Source organism: Bombyx mandarina, chromosome 23 (assembly GCF_030267445.1).
Source record: "Bombyx mandarina strain Sakado chromosome 23, ASM3026744v2".
NCBI classification, from domain to species: Eukaryota; Metazoa; Arthropoda; class Insecta; order Lepidoptera; family Bombycidae; genus Bombyx; species Bombyx mandarina.
In genome coordinates this window covers 6,775,474-6,792,653 of record NC_143229.1, presented here as the reverse complement: position 1 = coordinate 6,792,653, position 17,180 = coordinate 6,775,474, and the positions used below count along the sequence as shown (strand labels likewise).

General features: G+C 33.1%; 1 protein-coding gene and 1 long non-coding RNA gene across 2 annotated transcripts; one reads left to right on the top strand and one right to left on the bottom strand.

The window, feature by feature from the left end:
• Positions 1-478: 478 nt before the first annotated feature.
• On the bottom strand, positions 479-13,531 carry LOC114248830 (protein TAPT1 homolog). Its single transcript, XM_089737430.1, has 10 exons — positions 13,234-13,531; positions 12,889-13,153; positions 12,470-12,783; positions 10,779-10,876; positions 10,464-10,702; positions 10,197-10,385; positions 7,454-7,603; positions 6,116-6,236; positions 4,735-4,878; positions 479-4,128 (listed from the first exon to the last, which is right to left on the bottom strand). The coding sequence occupies exons 1-10, from the start codon at positions 13,358-13,360 to the stop codon at positions 3,961-3,963; spliced, it is 1,815 nt and encodes a 604-aa protein (XP_089593556.1). The 5' UTR covers positions 13,361-13,531; the 3' UTR covers positions 479-3,960.
• On the top strand, positions 9,726-11,282 carry LOC149500138 (uncharacterized). The gene is made up of 2 exons (XR_016325195.1): positions 9,726-9,826; positions 10,017-11,282. It is a non-coding gene; the product is annotated as an uncharacterized LOC149500138 (long non-coding RNA).
• Positions 13,532-17,180: the final 3,649 nt, after the last annotated feature.

Below are 17,180 nucleotides of genomic sequence, written 5' to 3'. Positions count from 1 at the left end.
TAATGCATATTTTATATATATTAAATATATATATATGAATTAATATATTTAATAATTCCACGTAGACATGTACGTTCACCCTGCCTATTTCTATCGTGAAGCAGTAATGCGTTTCGGCTTTAAGTGGTGCAGCCATTGTACTGTAAAATGGGAGACTTTAGTGCCGTCTCATGGTGGGTAGCGGCATTACGTTGATGTAGATGTGCTTTATAACCACTTAACACCAGGTGGGCCGTGAACTTGTCCACCCACCCAAGCAATAAGTGAATAAATACTAGTATAAAAATATATTTCTGCTACAGCTTTCAGAACAGTTTTGTATTTATCGTGAACCACATTGAATGTTTCACTATAATATTAAGCACTACGAAGAGTAATCAATGAATATTTTTTCTTTCATCATATCAAAACTAATTTATTTCAGTCATGCCGTAATTCATGTGGGTGAGAAGGCTTTCAATAAGTGCAGTATTCCATATTTATTCTGTTTTACAAATGGGTACATAAATTTATTATATGAAAGAACTTAGAATAATACAGAACCATTTATGCATCAGTATTGTTGTCGTACCGAACACGGAACTTGACTACAACCCTGATCTCCTGACAAGTCTAATTGCAGCAGTAGCTCAATTAACAAACATTTCTTACAATAAAAATCTTCTATTTTATATTCAATGGATAAGGTATCACTGACTGTAAACCGCCACGTGCAAACGTAAATTCCTAGATAATGAAAATGGTTTTAAATCTAATATTTTCAAACAAATATAGAAGACTTTGCCTCTTGCTAAATTTCATATTCGAAGGGGAGTAGTGCCATATAAGTTTTGATTTGTGAAAAAATGTCAGTCTTTCATTGCGACTATCGAGAAGTTTGCTACGTTTTGAGTTCCTTCCGTGTCGTAGACCGGTTTAAAAAAAACGGATTACTAGTGGCCCGTAAGCAGTTTTACCAGGACAGGTGAGCGACCACGCGCTCAGTCGCCTCAATGTTATATCTTCAATTCCATTTCGGTACAACAATACTACGTTCTTATTTACTAATTTCAAGTTTTAGCAGAATCGAAAAAATATTTATTCAGGTTTGAAATTGTTAGTGTATTTCGCTCTAATAGACGATGAAAAGCAAATAATATATAATTGAAATTTTTTATATTACTTTACAATAAATTTACTACTGATTACGCTGACAATGAAATTTAAATTAAAACAGAGCAATAGTCACTTTATTAAAGCACCAAATCTTATCAGTCTTAATGAATCAAAGTGGTTTGAATATCATGAATTGAGAAGTTATGTACTTACTAGTTTGTATATCGTAAAGATATACAAACTGCTTTACTTACCTTTAATAAATTTTACTTGATCGTCACTTTTTTTAGATATGTTAAGGGACAAGCCCGTTGCCACATAAAAACGCAATGTGTCTAGTTGCAATTAATTGATAATTGAATTTACAACGTCATTAATTAGATTATAGTCAAAGCTTACAAAACCAAGATACAGTTTGTTGTCTCAATCTATTTATCGCATTGTTTGCATAACATCTTGTGTATTGCAGATTTTTTAAATCACAAATGCTTCTTTTATTTTTTATGGTAAGATAAAAAACTTGTACTGAGCAGAACAATTATACTTCAGTGCCTTAGTGTGAGTTTTGTAACTTTCTCGATAGCGTAAAAATTAATTCAAATTTGTATGGAGTTGGAAAGTTTTCCTACGTTTTCCACTAGGGGCGCTATCCTAACTGCATACGAATTTGAGTTAACTTTTACGCTACCGAGATCATTAAAAAACTCGCACTTAGCACACGCTACAGCTATCAATTTACAAAATGGACGCAGTAAGTTTATAAAATTCGGTTCAACGCATTTTGCGTGTTCGTCATTATAAGTCAAAACATATCGATAGACGTAACCATCAATCATAGATTATAACACGATTATCCAGATGACATAATGCAGTGCTTTGCTCTTTGTTTATGGCATTTTGTTCAGCGTCTGTTTTGTCATTAGTCTGTAGATTGACATCAAGAACGGATAAATACATTATAATTAATCGATTTTATTTACTGTTTTAAAATTTAAAAATCAATATTTCACTTTTTTTAAGACTAGATATATAAATAAAAGATAACTAGACAAAGGAAGTTCTAACTAAAACGAATTTTACTGTACTAAGGATACCTACATCAATATTTACATATCAATTAATATTCAGTTGTGCAATGTACTCAACCCATACATTATTTTTTATATTATTAATTAAAAAATAATAAGACAATTCAGACAAAACTACATTTAACCAATTTCAAATTACTGTACTAGTATACAGAAATATGTAGTTAGAAAATCTATACTCAACATATCATTTACTAAGCGAGGAATAATTAAAATACAGAATTTAGTTTTTGCACCTTTTTGGCATACATACACAGGTATGATATGAGCTGCGCTTTCACGCGATAGTAAAACACTGTTACATTTATATTCATAGTATAGTTTGATAACAATTGTAAGGCCATTGGTCAATCAATAGATACCAGTAGCCTTCTTACTACCTCCACATTATTCTTTAGGCTGGTTTTAGTGTCACGCGGACCGTCAGTACGGATCGCTCCGCACATACCGATCAGTATTAATCCTAGGAAGCGTTTTCGAGTAATGCGGACGGGTCCGTACGGACGAACGTCCGCCTGCAGGGAGCGTTTTAGTATCGTCCGGAGCGCACGCATCAGCGCAGTACAATCATGACAATATGTCGTTGATCGATGAAATTCGTTTGAGGAAATGTTTGTGGGATGCCTCTGATCCACAGTACAAAAACCAGATAGACCAGTTTATTTCTTGTATTTGACAGCAGTTCGTCAAAACTTCTCGTCGACATACGAAAGTAGTTAAAGAATTTTGTTTCGTCAGCCCTCGAATTGCCGTGTATTGTGACCAATTCTCCCGCGACGGCTCTCTGCTCTATTAAAGGGTGAACCTTTTTCGCTTAAATTTCTTTTTTCTTGTGTAATATAGGACAATAAGTAATATCACTCGCCGCGTTGGATGCATTGCGCGCGCCTGTCAGGATGATACTAAAACGCCATACGCGGACGATAAGCGCGGATCACGTACGCGCGGAGCGATCCGTACTGACGGTCCGTGTGACACTAAAACCAACCTTAGTAGTAGTAGTAGTAACCTCTTCAATTTAACCTTTAACAAATACCCGCAATTTCCAAAGAAGGCTGATATCCGGCAGACGGCTCGTCATAAAACAGTAAATCAAACCGATACATTATATAAAATAGATACAAATTGTATCCACCCCATCTCGCAAAAAAAAACAATAAATTATTTATTAAATTAGGTGATTAATTTATTAGGACTTCACATCCTAAGCAATTAATGTTGTCAATATAAAATCACATCCAGCATACTTTCACTTCTTATTCTTTCAAATATATCTCAACTTCAACACTATATGATTCGTCTAGTTTTTTTTCATGTATCATATTAGTGTAACACCTTTTTGTATGTGCTTTGTTTGTTCGGATCACGACCTCTAAATCACACTTTTTAATTAATATATGGATTGAATATAATTAGAACCAATTATAATTTGAAATGGATCTTTAAAAAAAATGGATACGTGCATCTCTCGGACTTTGATGTAGAGGTTTACGAACTTGAATCTTTAAGTTACTAATTTAGTAACTAGTTAGTAGTAATTTAGTACTGGTGGTAGGACCTCTTGTGAGTCCGCGCGGGTAGGTACCACCACCCTGCCTTTTTCTGCCGTAAAGCAGTAATGCGTTTCGGTTTGAAGGGTGGGGCGTTTACGTTGTAGATGTTTATGGGCTCCAGTGATCACTTAATACCAGGTGGGCTGTGAGCTCGTCCACCCATCTAAGCAATAAAAAAAAATTTTGAATTGAGACTAGAGAAACATATGACTGGAATTAAACTATTAAAATTCGCTCAATGCTGTTTCGTCTTCTGGCTTCACAAGGTTTGGTTCGGATTCAGATCGACGTTTGAGACCCTCGGCGTCCGGCGAGAGCGGACGCTCCTCCTCGGGCTGGGTCTCTGCGCCCGCAGCGGCCTTTATATCTGGAGCGCTTCTACTTAAATCCACCTAAAAAAAATTAACTTAGTACTTCCAGTTATTTAAAAATCATGAAATTGAGCCAACAATTATAAACAAGAATTCATTTTCTTTTTTTTCTAGCCCTGAGAGGCTGTATCAGCGTCGCCTTAACTAGTAGGTGAGCTGACGGGGCTCAAACCTGACGACGTTGCTAACACGAACCCTAGCAAGAGCCGTACTTCGCAGAATCTACCACCGGATCGGAAACGCGACCCACTGAGAAGATCCGCCGAAAAACTCAGTGGGCTGTGTCTGTGGGTTAAGTCATTAGTAATTTCACATAGCACTGCGATAAAATAGGTAAAAAGGAAGGCATAAGGTTAATTTTGTATACAGTTACAAAATTAAGCATGCATCATTACTCTTCATTCACGTTTTAGCTTTTATCTATATCTATTTGAGGGCTGACAGATAAATATTTAGTACGTACTACGTAGGGACGTTATCCTAAGTCTTTGTAGTGTACTTGTCGTACTAATGAATAATGTTCTGTGAATTGTACATAGCAAACAGAATGAAGACGTTCAGATAGAAGAACATAACAAATTAATTAATAAAATTTGACCGTAGAGCCAAAAAGAGATTATACCGTACCACTTCGGACTCGAGATAATCTGTAACTTCCTGCTTTATTTGTGCATTCATTTTGTCATTGAGATAACAAACACCATTCAAGTCGATGGCACTATTAGAGAAAATAGCTGCAGCACCGACTGAGGCGTCCACTAGTGGCTCGGCCTGAAAATAACATTACACTAACTGAGACAAAAATAATGATTTCTGTTATAACCTAATAATTGTTTTATAAAAGTCTGATTTTTGAGAGTAATGATTACAATCATTAAACGATAAGCAGTCCTTTGGTTATGCCCCCGAAACAGAGAAAATGGCGGCCACTTGGCATGAAGGGGCCGCATGTGCCTCGTCTGTATTGAAATATCTTAAAAATATTAATTACAAAGCCAAAATCGGATAAACAAACTTTAATATCGACGCCTCTGATTTATAGATCAAGTCATTAACCTGTCTGGAGAAGAATGTATTACTTTATGGAGGGTAGAAGAAAGGAGGAGCATTTCAATGTATTAAAAGGGTCCGCTGAAAGGTAGCCAATGAAGGTGGCGCTATAGTAGCAAGTGGAAAGATTTTAAAAACAGCGCCATAAACTATTACAGTAAAATATTAAATTAGGAAGGAAGAAACACTTCCTACGTAAACAATAAAAAAACAAAATGTGTGCAATTCACACGTGGTAGAAGTGAAACCTTCCAAAATTAAAATACAATTATCCTAAACGTCTTAAGTATATGTAAAATTTTGTCATTAGTAAATAATTGTAAGGTAGCGCCCTCTGTGAATTGATATTTTAATTTCACGTATAATCCTAAATTAAAATTCACTACAAGAGCTTTCATACACACGTTAGTATTAAAAAATCTCACAGATGGCGCTGTATTAAATAGTATGTATATTTCTGTCTCATTCTTTGCTGGCTTCATCCTACACATTTTTGTATTTGTGTCTCTTACCTGTCGTTTTTTCCGTTGCATCCGGTTTGAAATCACAACGATTCTAAAGAAGTTTTCACTTCAATAAAAATAAATAGTTGAAATTTTAAATACTGCAAATTTTTAAGTACGAAAAATATTAATTTTTTCAACCCAGCGCACTTCACTCATTTAAATCTGCTATATTCATATCATTTCCATTTCCTGCACTAGCGCTATTTCGGTGAGGCTTCCAACAATAACTTGCTGTTTACAGGTTTAAACTTTTTCAACTAGTCCTTTATACAAAATGGTCGTCCCTAGTTCTACCCTCCATATATAAAATGTATCCAAAAAACTTAATGATTGTGACTGTGTCCTTATATGGATGCGCTGTTGAAATTTGAACTTTATAAGCTCAATGGTTAGTTTGGGCGTCGCGGAAACTATCTATTAGTCAATGAATATTATTAATTGGAAATAATTACCAAAATAGTGTTCTCTGGAATAACAAATTTAAGCTGTACCGATTTTTTTTGCGGTTCCACGACAACTTCTGCGGCTTTAGGAGTACATGGAGATTCTCTAGCATAGAAATCTCTCTGTTCCCTGAAATTTTTTTTTTAATAATAATAAAACTAAGTGTTATTGGAACTTTAATCATGGCGTCAATGCTCATTAGAGTACTTATTGATTAATCTTATCGTTTATATCGAGAGGCGAAAGGTTGTTTGGTTTAAGCGACATTTCACTAAATACGCGAAATAAATTTTTTTGTAATTAAAGGTTTTATTTGGTATCAGCATGAAAACATCAATCAATTGATGTTTTTAATCGAACTTCAATTATGTTTACACCATTCAAACCAAAAGTTTTTTTTTTCATTATATTATTTCCAAAATTTAAGCTTTAAATGACTCTCCTGTAGTTTCAAAAATGTCGCTTAAAGCAAATAGCTTTTCACCCCTCGATATGATCAAGTCCTACAAATAAATGAGCCAATCAAGAAAAAGACCAAGGTTAGGACAATCTTGTTCTTGGTCTTGATTTTGCTTGTTCGGTCTTGATCTTGATCTTGCGTATTCATCTTGATTTTACTTATTTGACTTGATACACGGAGTTCTTTTTTAAATAAATAATAAATAAAATTTCGTAAATCCATTATATCCATATCTAATTTAAGAAATGAAACACTTTATTTTATTACAATCCAAAAATCAATCACTATACATTTTTATATATTGTATAAGATACCAATCATTTGTATTATCAATTATTTATTGATGCCCGTAAATTAAAATAAACATCAAGCCGACTCGTTATTCAAGAACATTCCTGTAGATCCTATTATTCACAGTGATAATTTCAAGTGTTAAAATCTCGTGAAGCAAATTGGAAATTTAACTCATAATTTCAACGGAATTTATATATTTTAGTCTTGCACAGTGTTTTTTTCGAATGATTTTAATAATAATTGTTCTTCCGGTCCTACTAATTTGCATTCGAATTTTCTGATTTGTAAGGTATTTATAACAATTACTGCTTGATGAAATCTAACAATTACCTAATACTTTCCTTGTTAGCTCTAGTGTTTTTAGCTTTAGTGTTTTTGGTCTATTTTTATATTAATATAAAACGAAGAGACAGCCAATAACATTTCCAGTACATAGCGACAAGAAAAAAATTACCGAAACCGGAATCAATCGAATCTTAATATTATTTCTCCTTCGGATGAATAATAATAAATCTGTATTCAACGCCATTGCAATTGTGAAATAATCTTGCCCTTGATCATAAATAAATAACTTAATAGAATATTTTTGTACCTTTTCGGTGTGGTGTGATGGCTTTCATTCTTTTCAGTTTGGTGTAGAACGATTAAGTCGCAGGCTTTACCCAGTATTACGATGGATACAAGCACTCTTAGCGATATCAAGCATAAATATGCAATTAATATCAAAAGGAATGCTGGAAATCTGTAACATTTTTTTTATCCAATTTGCTTTATCGGCAGTATGATTTGAATGCTCGTGAATCCGATACTTAGGTGTAAGTCAGCAAGCGATCGTGATCACATATTCACAAAAAAAGCAGCATTGAGTTCAATTTGCCATTACATCCTTTTTGTATTGCCCTTGTAGGTAGACGAGCATACGGCCCACCTGATGGTGAACGGTTACCGTCGCTCATAGAAGTCAGCAATGCCAAGGATAGAGCCAAGCCGCTGCCTACCGTAAAGTAGTCTGTTATATTTTTGCATTATTAGTGGATATAAATAATTGATTACTTATTTCCCTAGTCGACGGGGACATGATGAATACCGATTTTGCTGTGTAAAACCCGTTTAAAACGAAAAAACTCCCAGTATGTGCTCAATTCAGCCATATATTCAAGCAAAACAAAAGTAAAACATCTTTAAAAAAACCTGCCTATTTGTAAACTACCTTAACCTAGCTAAGAATATTGTGGCTTCATTCATAATTACTCATTATCTATAGTACTACGTAAACGATCCAAGATTTTAATTTTTGTTTCCTATCTATCTATGATAATATCTATGATATCTGTTTTTCTATCTATTTTCTGTTTTTCTTTTTGTCGATGTTTTTTGCATTATAAAAACTTTAAATGGACATAAATTACACATATAGTCTCTAAAAAAAGCTATTAATTTTACAACTTACCACTTCTAATACATAAACTCGCACTAGTAGTAAAAATACTTTTTTTTTAGATTGCTTTTACATGAACTACTCTGTGTTTGCGTGTGTCCATTTTAAGGGTACATATTTCACTAAATGTATTTTATAATATCTACGGAGAGCCCCACGTTATTACAATCAGTGTGATCAAACGAATGAGACCCAAAAATGTATTAATGATATCGTGTAAGAACTGGACTGTCTGGATAGTCATAAATATTAGTGGTAGGGGGTCTTGTGAGTCCGCACGGGTAGGTACTACAACCCTGCCTATGTCTGCCGGCAGGAATGCGTTTGAAGGGTGGGGCAGCCGTCGTCTTCTAAAAACGGTAGCGGTGGGTGGCGGAATTTACAGTTTTGATGTCTATGGGCTCCGGTAATCACATTACACCAAGTGGGCAGTGAGCTCGTCCACCCCAAAAAAAAAAAACTTCTTCCTTTTCTCCACCTTATCCCATTAGGTGGGGTCGGCACTTTTTGCAAATTTTTCTATTTCATTCTCTTCTATCAGCCTTCATCACAACACTCACTTCTCACTCTCTTATATCGACATTCACACACTCCATCCATGTCTTCATCGGTCGACCTCTTCCACCTCTACCTTGCACTACCATTTCCATACATCTGCTAGTCACATGCATCTTCTCTCTATGCATCATATTATGTCGATACCACGTTAACTGTTCTCTCTTTAATTTGTTAATTTATTTATAATTTATTATATATATTTAAATATATGTAGATATATGAATGTATCAATATTTTAAAAAACTTGCAATAGTATCGTCTATACTTTTTTTACACCACAATGAGTGACAATGGACAGAAAGTAAAATCTTTCAAAATTTTAAGGCAAAAACTAACTCTGATTCTACTACTAATGAATTTTTATGTAAAAAATACAGGTATTTGTATATGCAATGGTATTTGTATATGTAAAAACTACAGGATTGCTAAGTCATGGTGTACAGCAGTGCTACTTAATTGCTGATACAAAAAAATCAGAATTATTTAAAAAAATATGGTCAAGGTAGTAAGTAGTCAAAAATGTTCAGGTGTCAATTTTCGAAGGTTTTGAATTTTCTCAGTAATTAAAAAAAAGGGTTATTTTTTTCTTTTTCTCCCCGAGTAATTATGAGCAGGCCCAACCTCTGGTGCCCACTTATCGTTAAATTAAGCAACACGTCGTATGTTTATATAAAAAAAAACAGTAAAACGTACATAGGTAAACGTTAGTACCAAAAATATCTTTAGGAGATTCTCATTTGTAGTATTTTGTTTTAAATTCAGCATCTCAAACAAAAGTTAGCGCTTTTCACAGCCTCGGCAAAGTTACTGTGGCGGATAGCCATCATAAAAACACAAGATATTTGACAGATGACTGAATCTCGCTCAAGACATTTTCAAAATAAACTTGCATGTATATAATGCAAGTTCCGAACAACAACATTCGGACCAGCGTCGGTCTACCGAGCAATACCACCCGATCAGTGGAAGGTCTTCCTTCGTCGTAATTCCCAAATTACTATAACAAATTACATTTCATTACAAATTTTGCTTTTCACTGATTACTCAGTCAGTCAGTCAGTCAGTGAAGTCAGTCGCAGACGACATATTTAGTGGGTTTTTTTAATTTGATTTATTATACCCAGTTCTGAAATTAATTGTTTATTTTTCTATTTTCTAGGTACTTTCAGAGTGCTCTGACACGTCCTCAGCAAGTGATTTAGCTATACGGTATTCCCAGTACATTTATGAGCAATCCTAACCCCTGTCAAACAGTATGGCCATCATACCCTATGATGGCGATCGAAACGATATTATGATAAAATCTCATACAAAAATAAATACGTGATTTTAAACTCACCCATCAACTTTGACAGCGTGTACCAAAACTCGTGTTATTACAACACCTAAAGGTAATGGAATGAAACCCATCCTCCTAGCGACCAAGTCAGAATGATCAGAAAAGGCATACTTTTGTCTTGTTTGTGCTACATCATATGCCAAACTGACAGTGTACTCCCTGTACACTCCGTATGGAATTTCATTAAATCTGTTCAGAAAAACAACTAAAATGGATACACAATATAAAAACATTGTAAATCATTTCATCTATCAATAATGCTTATACCTGGTTATAAAGGCATGTTTCACCCAATCAATAATAACTTCAAAAGTTAGTACAAGTATACAATCAGGTGCCAGAATCCAAAACCTTTCCTCTTTCCACATATATTCCTTCATGGTTTGTAAAACTACTATGAAAAGAAGTACAGAAAGATGTAATCTTTCTCGGACATCACTGCAGGACACTTGAAACAAATTGTTCTTATCGAATTTCTTGAAGACACTTCCTTTTAGCTCTACGAACTGTAAAATAATTCTCAATCGTTAATAAAAATATACTTATGTAACATGAAAACTAGAAAAAATTCATGTCACTCACATTATTTGACATCATAATGATCAGAAGACTTTTGTTATTTGAATTAAACGCTACATTAAGTGTTGTAGCCTGGAATAGCACCAAAATACTGTGTAAAACTGATAAATTTAATTAAGGAAACATTTTACAATAGCAGAACGAGGGATTCAGAAATTAATCATTAGCAGTTTACAGTAAGATCCTGCATAACGCTGTTTCATTTTGTGCTATTGGTTTTTTGGTTTAGTTTAGTTTATAGTTTTTTATTTGAATTGTGGGATTCACCGAATTTGCACACAGCATTAGGCTTCCCAATATCCGAATCAGTTTATGTGTGTTTCCTCATTCCTACCTTGTCAAACATTTCTTGCCATTATTGTTATTATAAATTTATATAATGTGATGATTGATATAGTGACAAATATTGTGATTTTTAGTTTTTAGCATAGGTGATATAATGATAATGATAATTAAAAAAAATGAAAATAAAGCAAAAAAAAAACATTTCCCTGGAAACTAAACAAATGATTAGAAGATTAGATATTGGTGAACATCAATCTCAAATTTGTGCTGAATTGCTTTTAGCAACTTCAACAATAAAGACTGTTCTTAATGCAGAAAATTGGAAATACACAAGAAACTGATTGATCTGAGATGCTAACACACTGACTTGGAGTTTTATTTCGTTTTATATGGTATTTGTTTATGTTCCTACATATTTTATGTAAGATTTTTTTTGTTTTGTTCTAAAAACATAATTGATAAATTTAGTGGTAAATTATCTGGCCAATTTCGTACCCTTCTTCCCCTAGCCCCATTATTTACATGATGAGATAATCTTGTTTAACACTGTTTCATGTTGTGCTCTACTTTGACTGAACATATATGCTGTACTGTATGTTTTTGTCATAGAAATTGTGATTTGCACTCAGACTTGGTTTTTGAATTTTCCTAAGATATTTTCCGGCGCTAAAGAATTTGCTATATACATAATAATATGCAGACTTGGGTAATAGTTTATCGAATACCAAATTTCATCAAAATCTTTACAGTACTTATCCATGGTGCATAAAAATATACATACAATAAAACACTATTATTATGTTAAGATGTACCATATTCAACGTTTGATAAATTTGTTGCTGGGTACTCTCAACTTATTATTATTTTATTTGTTACTAAATATTTTTTTGTTAATAGAATGTAATTTGCAATGAATATTGAATATTCCAATTATTTTAATTTAAATTCCAATTAACTACTTATTTTATTTTTTTTGGCTAATCTCGTTTAGGAATTTATTCTGTCCATATAAAGTTAATCATCTGATAGTAGTAGATCATATTTTAGTTAATCATTTGATAATTCAAATTTATACTGAGAATGCATAGGTAATTACTGGATTTTTAAATAGTCCAATTTGTATTATTCCAGGTGAAACAAGAGCAAGCAGTGTGTTGTTTTTGCAAACTAAAACATTAATGACAATGCAGCTATCTGAGAAAAAAGGTTTCTAATGCAAATGATTAAAGCTTAATATTAATCAATCAAGATAATCAAATTCATACATATAAATACTAAAACTTATTTAAAATAGGCAGTACCAAATAATTAAAATTCTTACTATGATAATCAGTACTTATAACCATTTACAAAATCTATGCACATCTTATAAGATTTTTTTAATATTTCTTTAAATTAGCAAAGGATACAAACATAGGTCATTGCAAATAATAAATGGGGAATAACTCCTAAATGTTCCCTTCTTCTGTCTCTTGGTTCTGTCGCTGTCCAGAACAAAGCATCAATTGTATCTTGGCCAAAAGCTGAGAACAGTCTATCACCAACTTCCAGCATGTTGTAAAATATATATAATTTCATAACACTCTGGCTTTTAACTAGATGATACATCATATTTGTGTCTATGTAACACATTAATATACTGCACACTAACAAAATAAATCCTTTTAAGACATCACAAGTTTCAGCTGGCTTCAAAATACTTTTAGAATGGTGTGAAGACAATCTGCAATCATCCAATAGTAGTGTTTTATTAAGTTTCTACTATGTAATTAAATTGTAGATAAATTTTAGAGATCTCATAAAATAGTTTTTTTTTAAATGAACTTACCCAAAACAGTTTCTAAATAGCCTATTAAAGAATGACCAAAATGCTATTAAGAATCTTAGAGGAAGAAATGTGTAAACAAATAACAAAGAATCTGCACACTGGAAGAAACCATAGGCCATGAATTTTTCTAATTCTTGAGGGATTTTTATAAAAGAATACACTTTTTCTCGTCTTGCTGAAAACCTTTCTTCATCATGTTCAAGTAAATAGCCTCGTGTAAGCTCTACATGTAAAAAAGCAAAAAGAGAGGCAGATTTCTCCTCATCTGTAATCATTAAAAAATATTTGAATAGTGATTGCTTTTAATGTATAAGACATTAAAACTTTTAGTATTTTAATGTTTACCTCTACATCTAATATCTTTTCCAATTGCTGTAGAAGTTATTTCATTAGAAGATTGCTGAACATTGGTTACTGCCTTAAAACGTAACCTTTTGGGTTGGTCGTAAATTTCATTGTTCGTTGTACTCATTTTCTTAATATGTAAGAGATCTCAATCACATTACTAAACAAATTAGGTTGCTGGTGTCTTATTAATCATAATTTAGACTTGTTAAAAAAGAGGAAATCCATGAAATAATATTTATGATTGGAAATATTGGAATATTATTTATCATAGATTATACACTTAATATACTTGATTATTTATTGTACCGGTAAAATGGGGCGATTAGGGATTGAGAGGCGAATCGGGAAAAAACCGGGAAAATCTTTCGACGCTCAATATATGTTTTATATTCGTTGCAACATCTTCCATTTTTTGTAGTTTAATAGTAGAATGTTGAAAGTTCACAAAACAACTCTGAATATGCATGATAATAGCTGCTAACTTATAAAAAATCGCGTTTCAAATTAACTTCCTGTGGTGGTAATTATTTTAGTGCTAGAAACTTTGCTCTCTATTTGCTATTTGATATTAATAGAAGACGACTATGATTTATAAACGTTATTTAGTGTTTGAACTAGCATATATATTAAAGGTAAGTCTCAGTTGTTATTGGTTTTAATGTATTTGATTAAATAAAAATACATGTAAAAATCTGTTGTTTTTGAGGATATTGGGGACGTCTTAGGTATAAATAACAACGAAAAAGGGGTCAATTGGGATGAGAATACGTGATATGGAAACGACCTAAGTATAAATAGGTACAGGTTTGTAGGGTTGTCTATGTAGTTATAACAATATTTTTTAAATTTGTTGGTAAAAATTTGGTTTATTCGAAGCGAAATTGGGAATAAGTCTTTAGTTGAAATAGATAATCAATTTAATATAAGTAAGTCGATTTTGCAGAGACATGTAACAAGATCAATGAAATCTCAAGGTGGACAAAAATGTCTAAGTAATACTTAATAAAATATTTTATATTTGTTCAGAGTGGGGGTATTCATCTGATTAATCCATGGAATAACCGACACACCAAATCTATTAACCCAGATAGAAAAATCAGCCCCTAAGTACTTACCAAGAACGGAGAAATATAAACCGTTTCTAAGAAAGCCCACTATATATGTATAAATAAGTATATATATATATATATATATATATATTGTTGTTAATGCACTGTCGATTGCACCTATAATTGAGGTGATGTCTGCCATGTACTTTTGTCAGTTTTTCAAAATTTTTTATTGATGATCACTTTGTTGGTGCAACTAAATAAATAAATAAATTAAAACTATATATAAAAATAAAAGTAGTGCCAACCCTAGCAAATTTCTCATTTCGTCCCAATTAACCGCAATTTTCGGGTAAATAGGGATTACACCTATTTTTGCATTTTTTGCTTAAACTGGAATGTTAGTTGCATAATTTTAAATTAGACAACAAAGATGCCGCCAAGACTCAATCATTTTGATCCTGATATAGCATTATATACATCAACAACTACCTTAAAATTGGTCATAAAGTTGGAATTTGTCCCTAATCGCCCCATTTTACGGTACCCAATGCACAGTGCACAGTATATATATATTTTTTTTAAGTGATTTTATGACCTGGTAACTAAGACCTTTAAGTCATGTCTTATTTTAATTTATATTCTTATTTTTATGAAAAATGATAATATGGAGTGAAATGAAATGAAAATGATTAATTTGAGACGTTAATCAACTGGGATGAAATTAAATGAAATGAGATGATATGGAATGAAATATAATCTTAGTAAAATGGTGGTCATTTACTAAGATTTTTTCAGTGGACTTTTTGGAGGAACCCGAGAAGTTGCGTCCAGCGGCTTTGTTTCATTTTCCCACATTTGTGCACTTTCACAGATATTAAACAGTTAATAAACCACCGTTATTACACATTTAAACCTGAAGAAACACTAAATAGACAAAATAAAACAAATCACACAACTTCACTCCTCGCGTTCCCGCCAAAAAGTCGTGCACAGTATTTTTTTTTTTTTTTTAAGAGATTTTATGACCTGGTAACTAAGACCTTTAAGTCATGTCTTATTTTAATTTATATTCTTAATTTTATGAAAAATGATAATATGGAGTGAAATGAAATGAAGATGATTGATTTGAGACATTAATCAACTGGGATGAAATTTAATGAGATGATATGGGATGAAAGATAATCGCAGTAAAATGGTGGTCATTTACTGAGATTTTTTCAGTGGACTTTTTGGAGGAACCCGAGAAGTTACGTCCAGCAGCTTTGTTTCATTTTCCCACATTTGTGCACTTTCACAGATATTAAACAGTTAATAAACCACCATTATTACACATTTAAACCCGAAGAAACACTAAATAGACAAAATAAAACAAATCACACAACTGCTCTCCTCGCGTTCCCGCCAAAAAGTCCGTGCACAGTATATTATTAGCAGTGTGACCAGGTTTTATTTGACGAATCTAATGCTTATGGAGGTTAAAATCTACTAAATTCTACCAAAAGAGAACGAGAAATACTCAAAATCTATTATACTTTTTTTGCTGTCGTGTTACAATGTAAAAACATGAATCTCCTTGAGTAAACAATAAAATAATAAAAAGAAACCATAATTAATTAAAGAGACCAATGTTCTTTTTTTAAAATTAATTGCTTTTACTTAAAGGAAACTACGATCAGCGGCAATGACATATTTCGTTATTGATCGTGAGGCTTTAGTATATAGTATTTGGTATTAAAAAATAGATCAGTAATTGAGAGGAACGAAATTTATTCTAGTTACGGACCATAAGCCTCTTATACATATTATGGGAGCACGCCGTAACCTTCCTAAACTAGCCAATAACCAATTGGTAAGATGGGCCCTAGTAGTGGGAAGTTATCAATATGACATTTACTACAGGAAAGGTGAAAATAATACGTTAGCTGACTACCTTTCCAGATTACCAAACCCTGAAACGGAACACTCCGAGACAGAAGGGCTTGTACATACTACGTCTTCTGAGCACTCGAATGACTGACCTTAACCTATCAGAACAGTTACTTATGAAAAAAACTTCAAAAAATCTCATATACTCACAAAAGTTTGTCAAAATTTAAAAACCGGCCGCAGAGAATCAGAATATAATCTAGAAATGAAACTATTCTACAGAAACCGGAATGAATTATCTGTTGAAAATAAGATACTTATGAGGCAAGGACGCATCGTTATACCTACAGCGGCACTACAAGGCCATTCTTACATACCTTCATCGAGGACATCCTGGCATGTCTGCTATGAAAGCACTTTCACGTTACTATGTCTGGTGGCCTAGCCTTGACGAAGACATAGAATTATTGGAACGAAGTTCCTTATCGCGCGTTGTGAAAGGGGGCTAGACGGAAAAAATTCTTACGAAAAGTTGTCACGACACTTTTTAGATCCGTCATTCTGACCAATCAACGTGTAGGCGCTTATCGCGTGACATTGCTCGTATCCGATTGGTCCGCGTAATGAGTACAGTTTCTCGAGATAGCGTTTCAACAATAGTAATTTAGTTCATAGTATTGTTTTTTTCTTCTTCATAATGCCGTAATTTATTATTATAACTTTAAAAAAAAATTACAATTCCTTCACTAATTAATCGAAAGGAACTTCGTTCCATCCGGGTGTCTCTTGACACCTCTGAAGTTTTTTGTCAAGAAATGTACCAGATGCCAACAGAACCGTCCTTGTAAACCTGAACTTCCTGTATTTTCCTGGTCCATACTGGAAGAAGTATGGGAGAGAATCCATATCGACTTTGCTGGACCGTTCGAAGGATCGTATTGGTTGGTATTGTGCGACGCTCTCTCCAAATGGGTGGAAATACGACTGATGAAACACATCAACACCAGATCATTTTGTCTTACACTA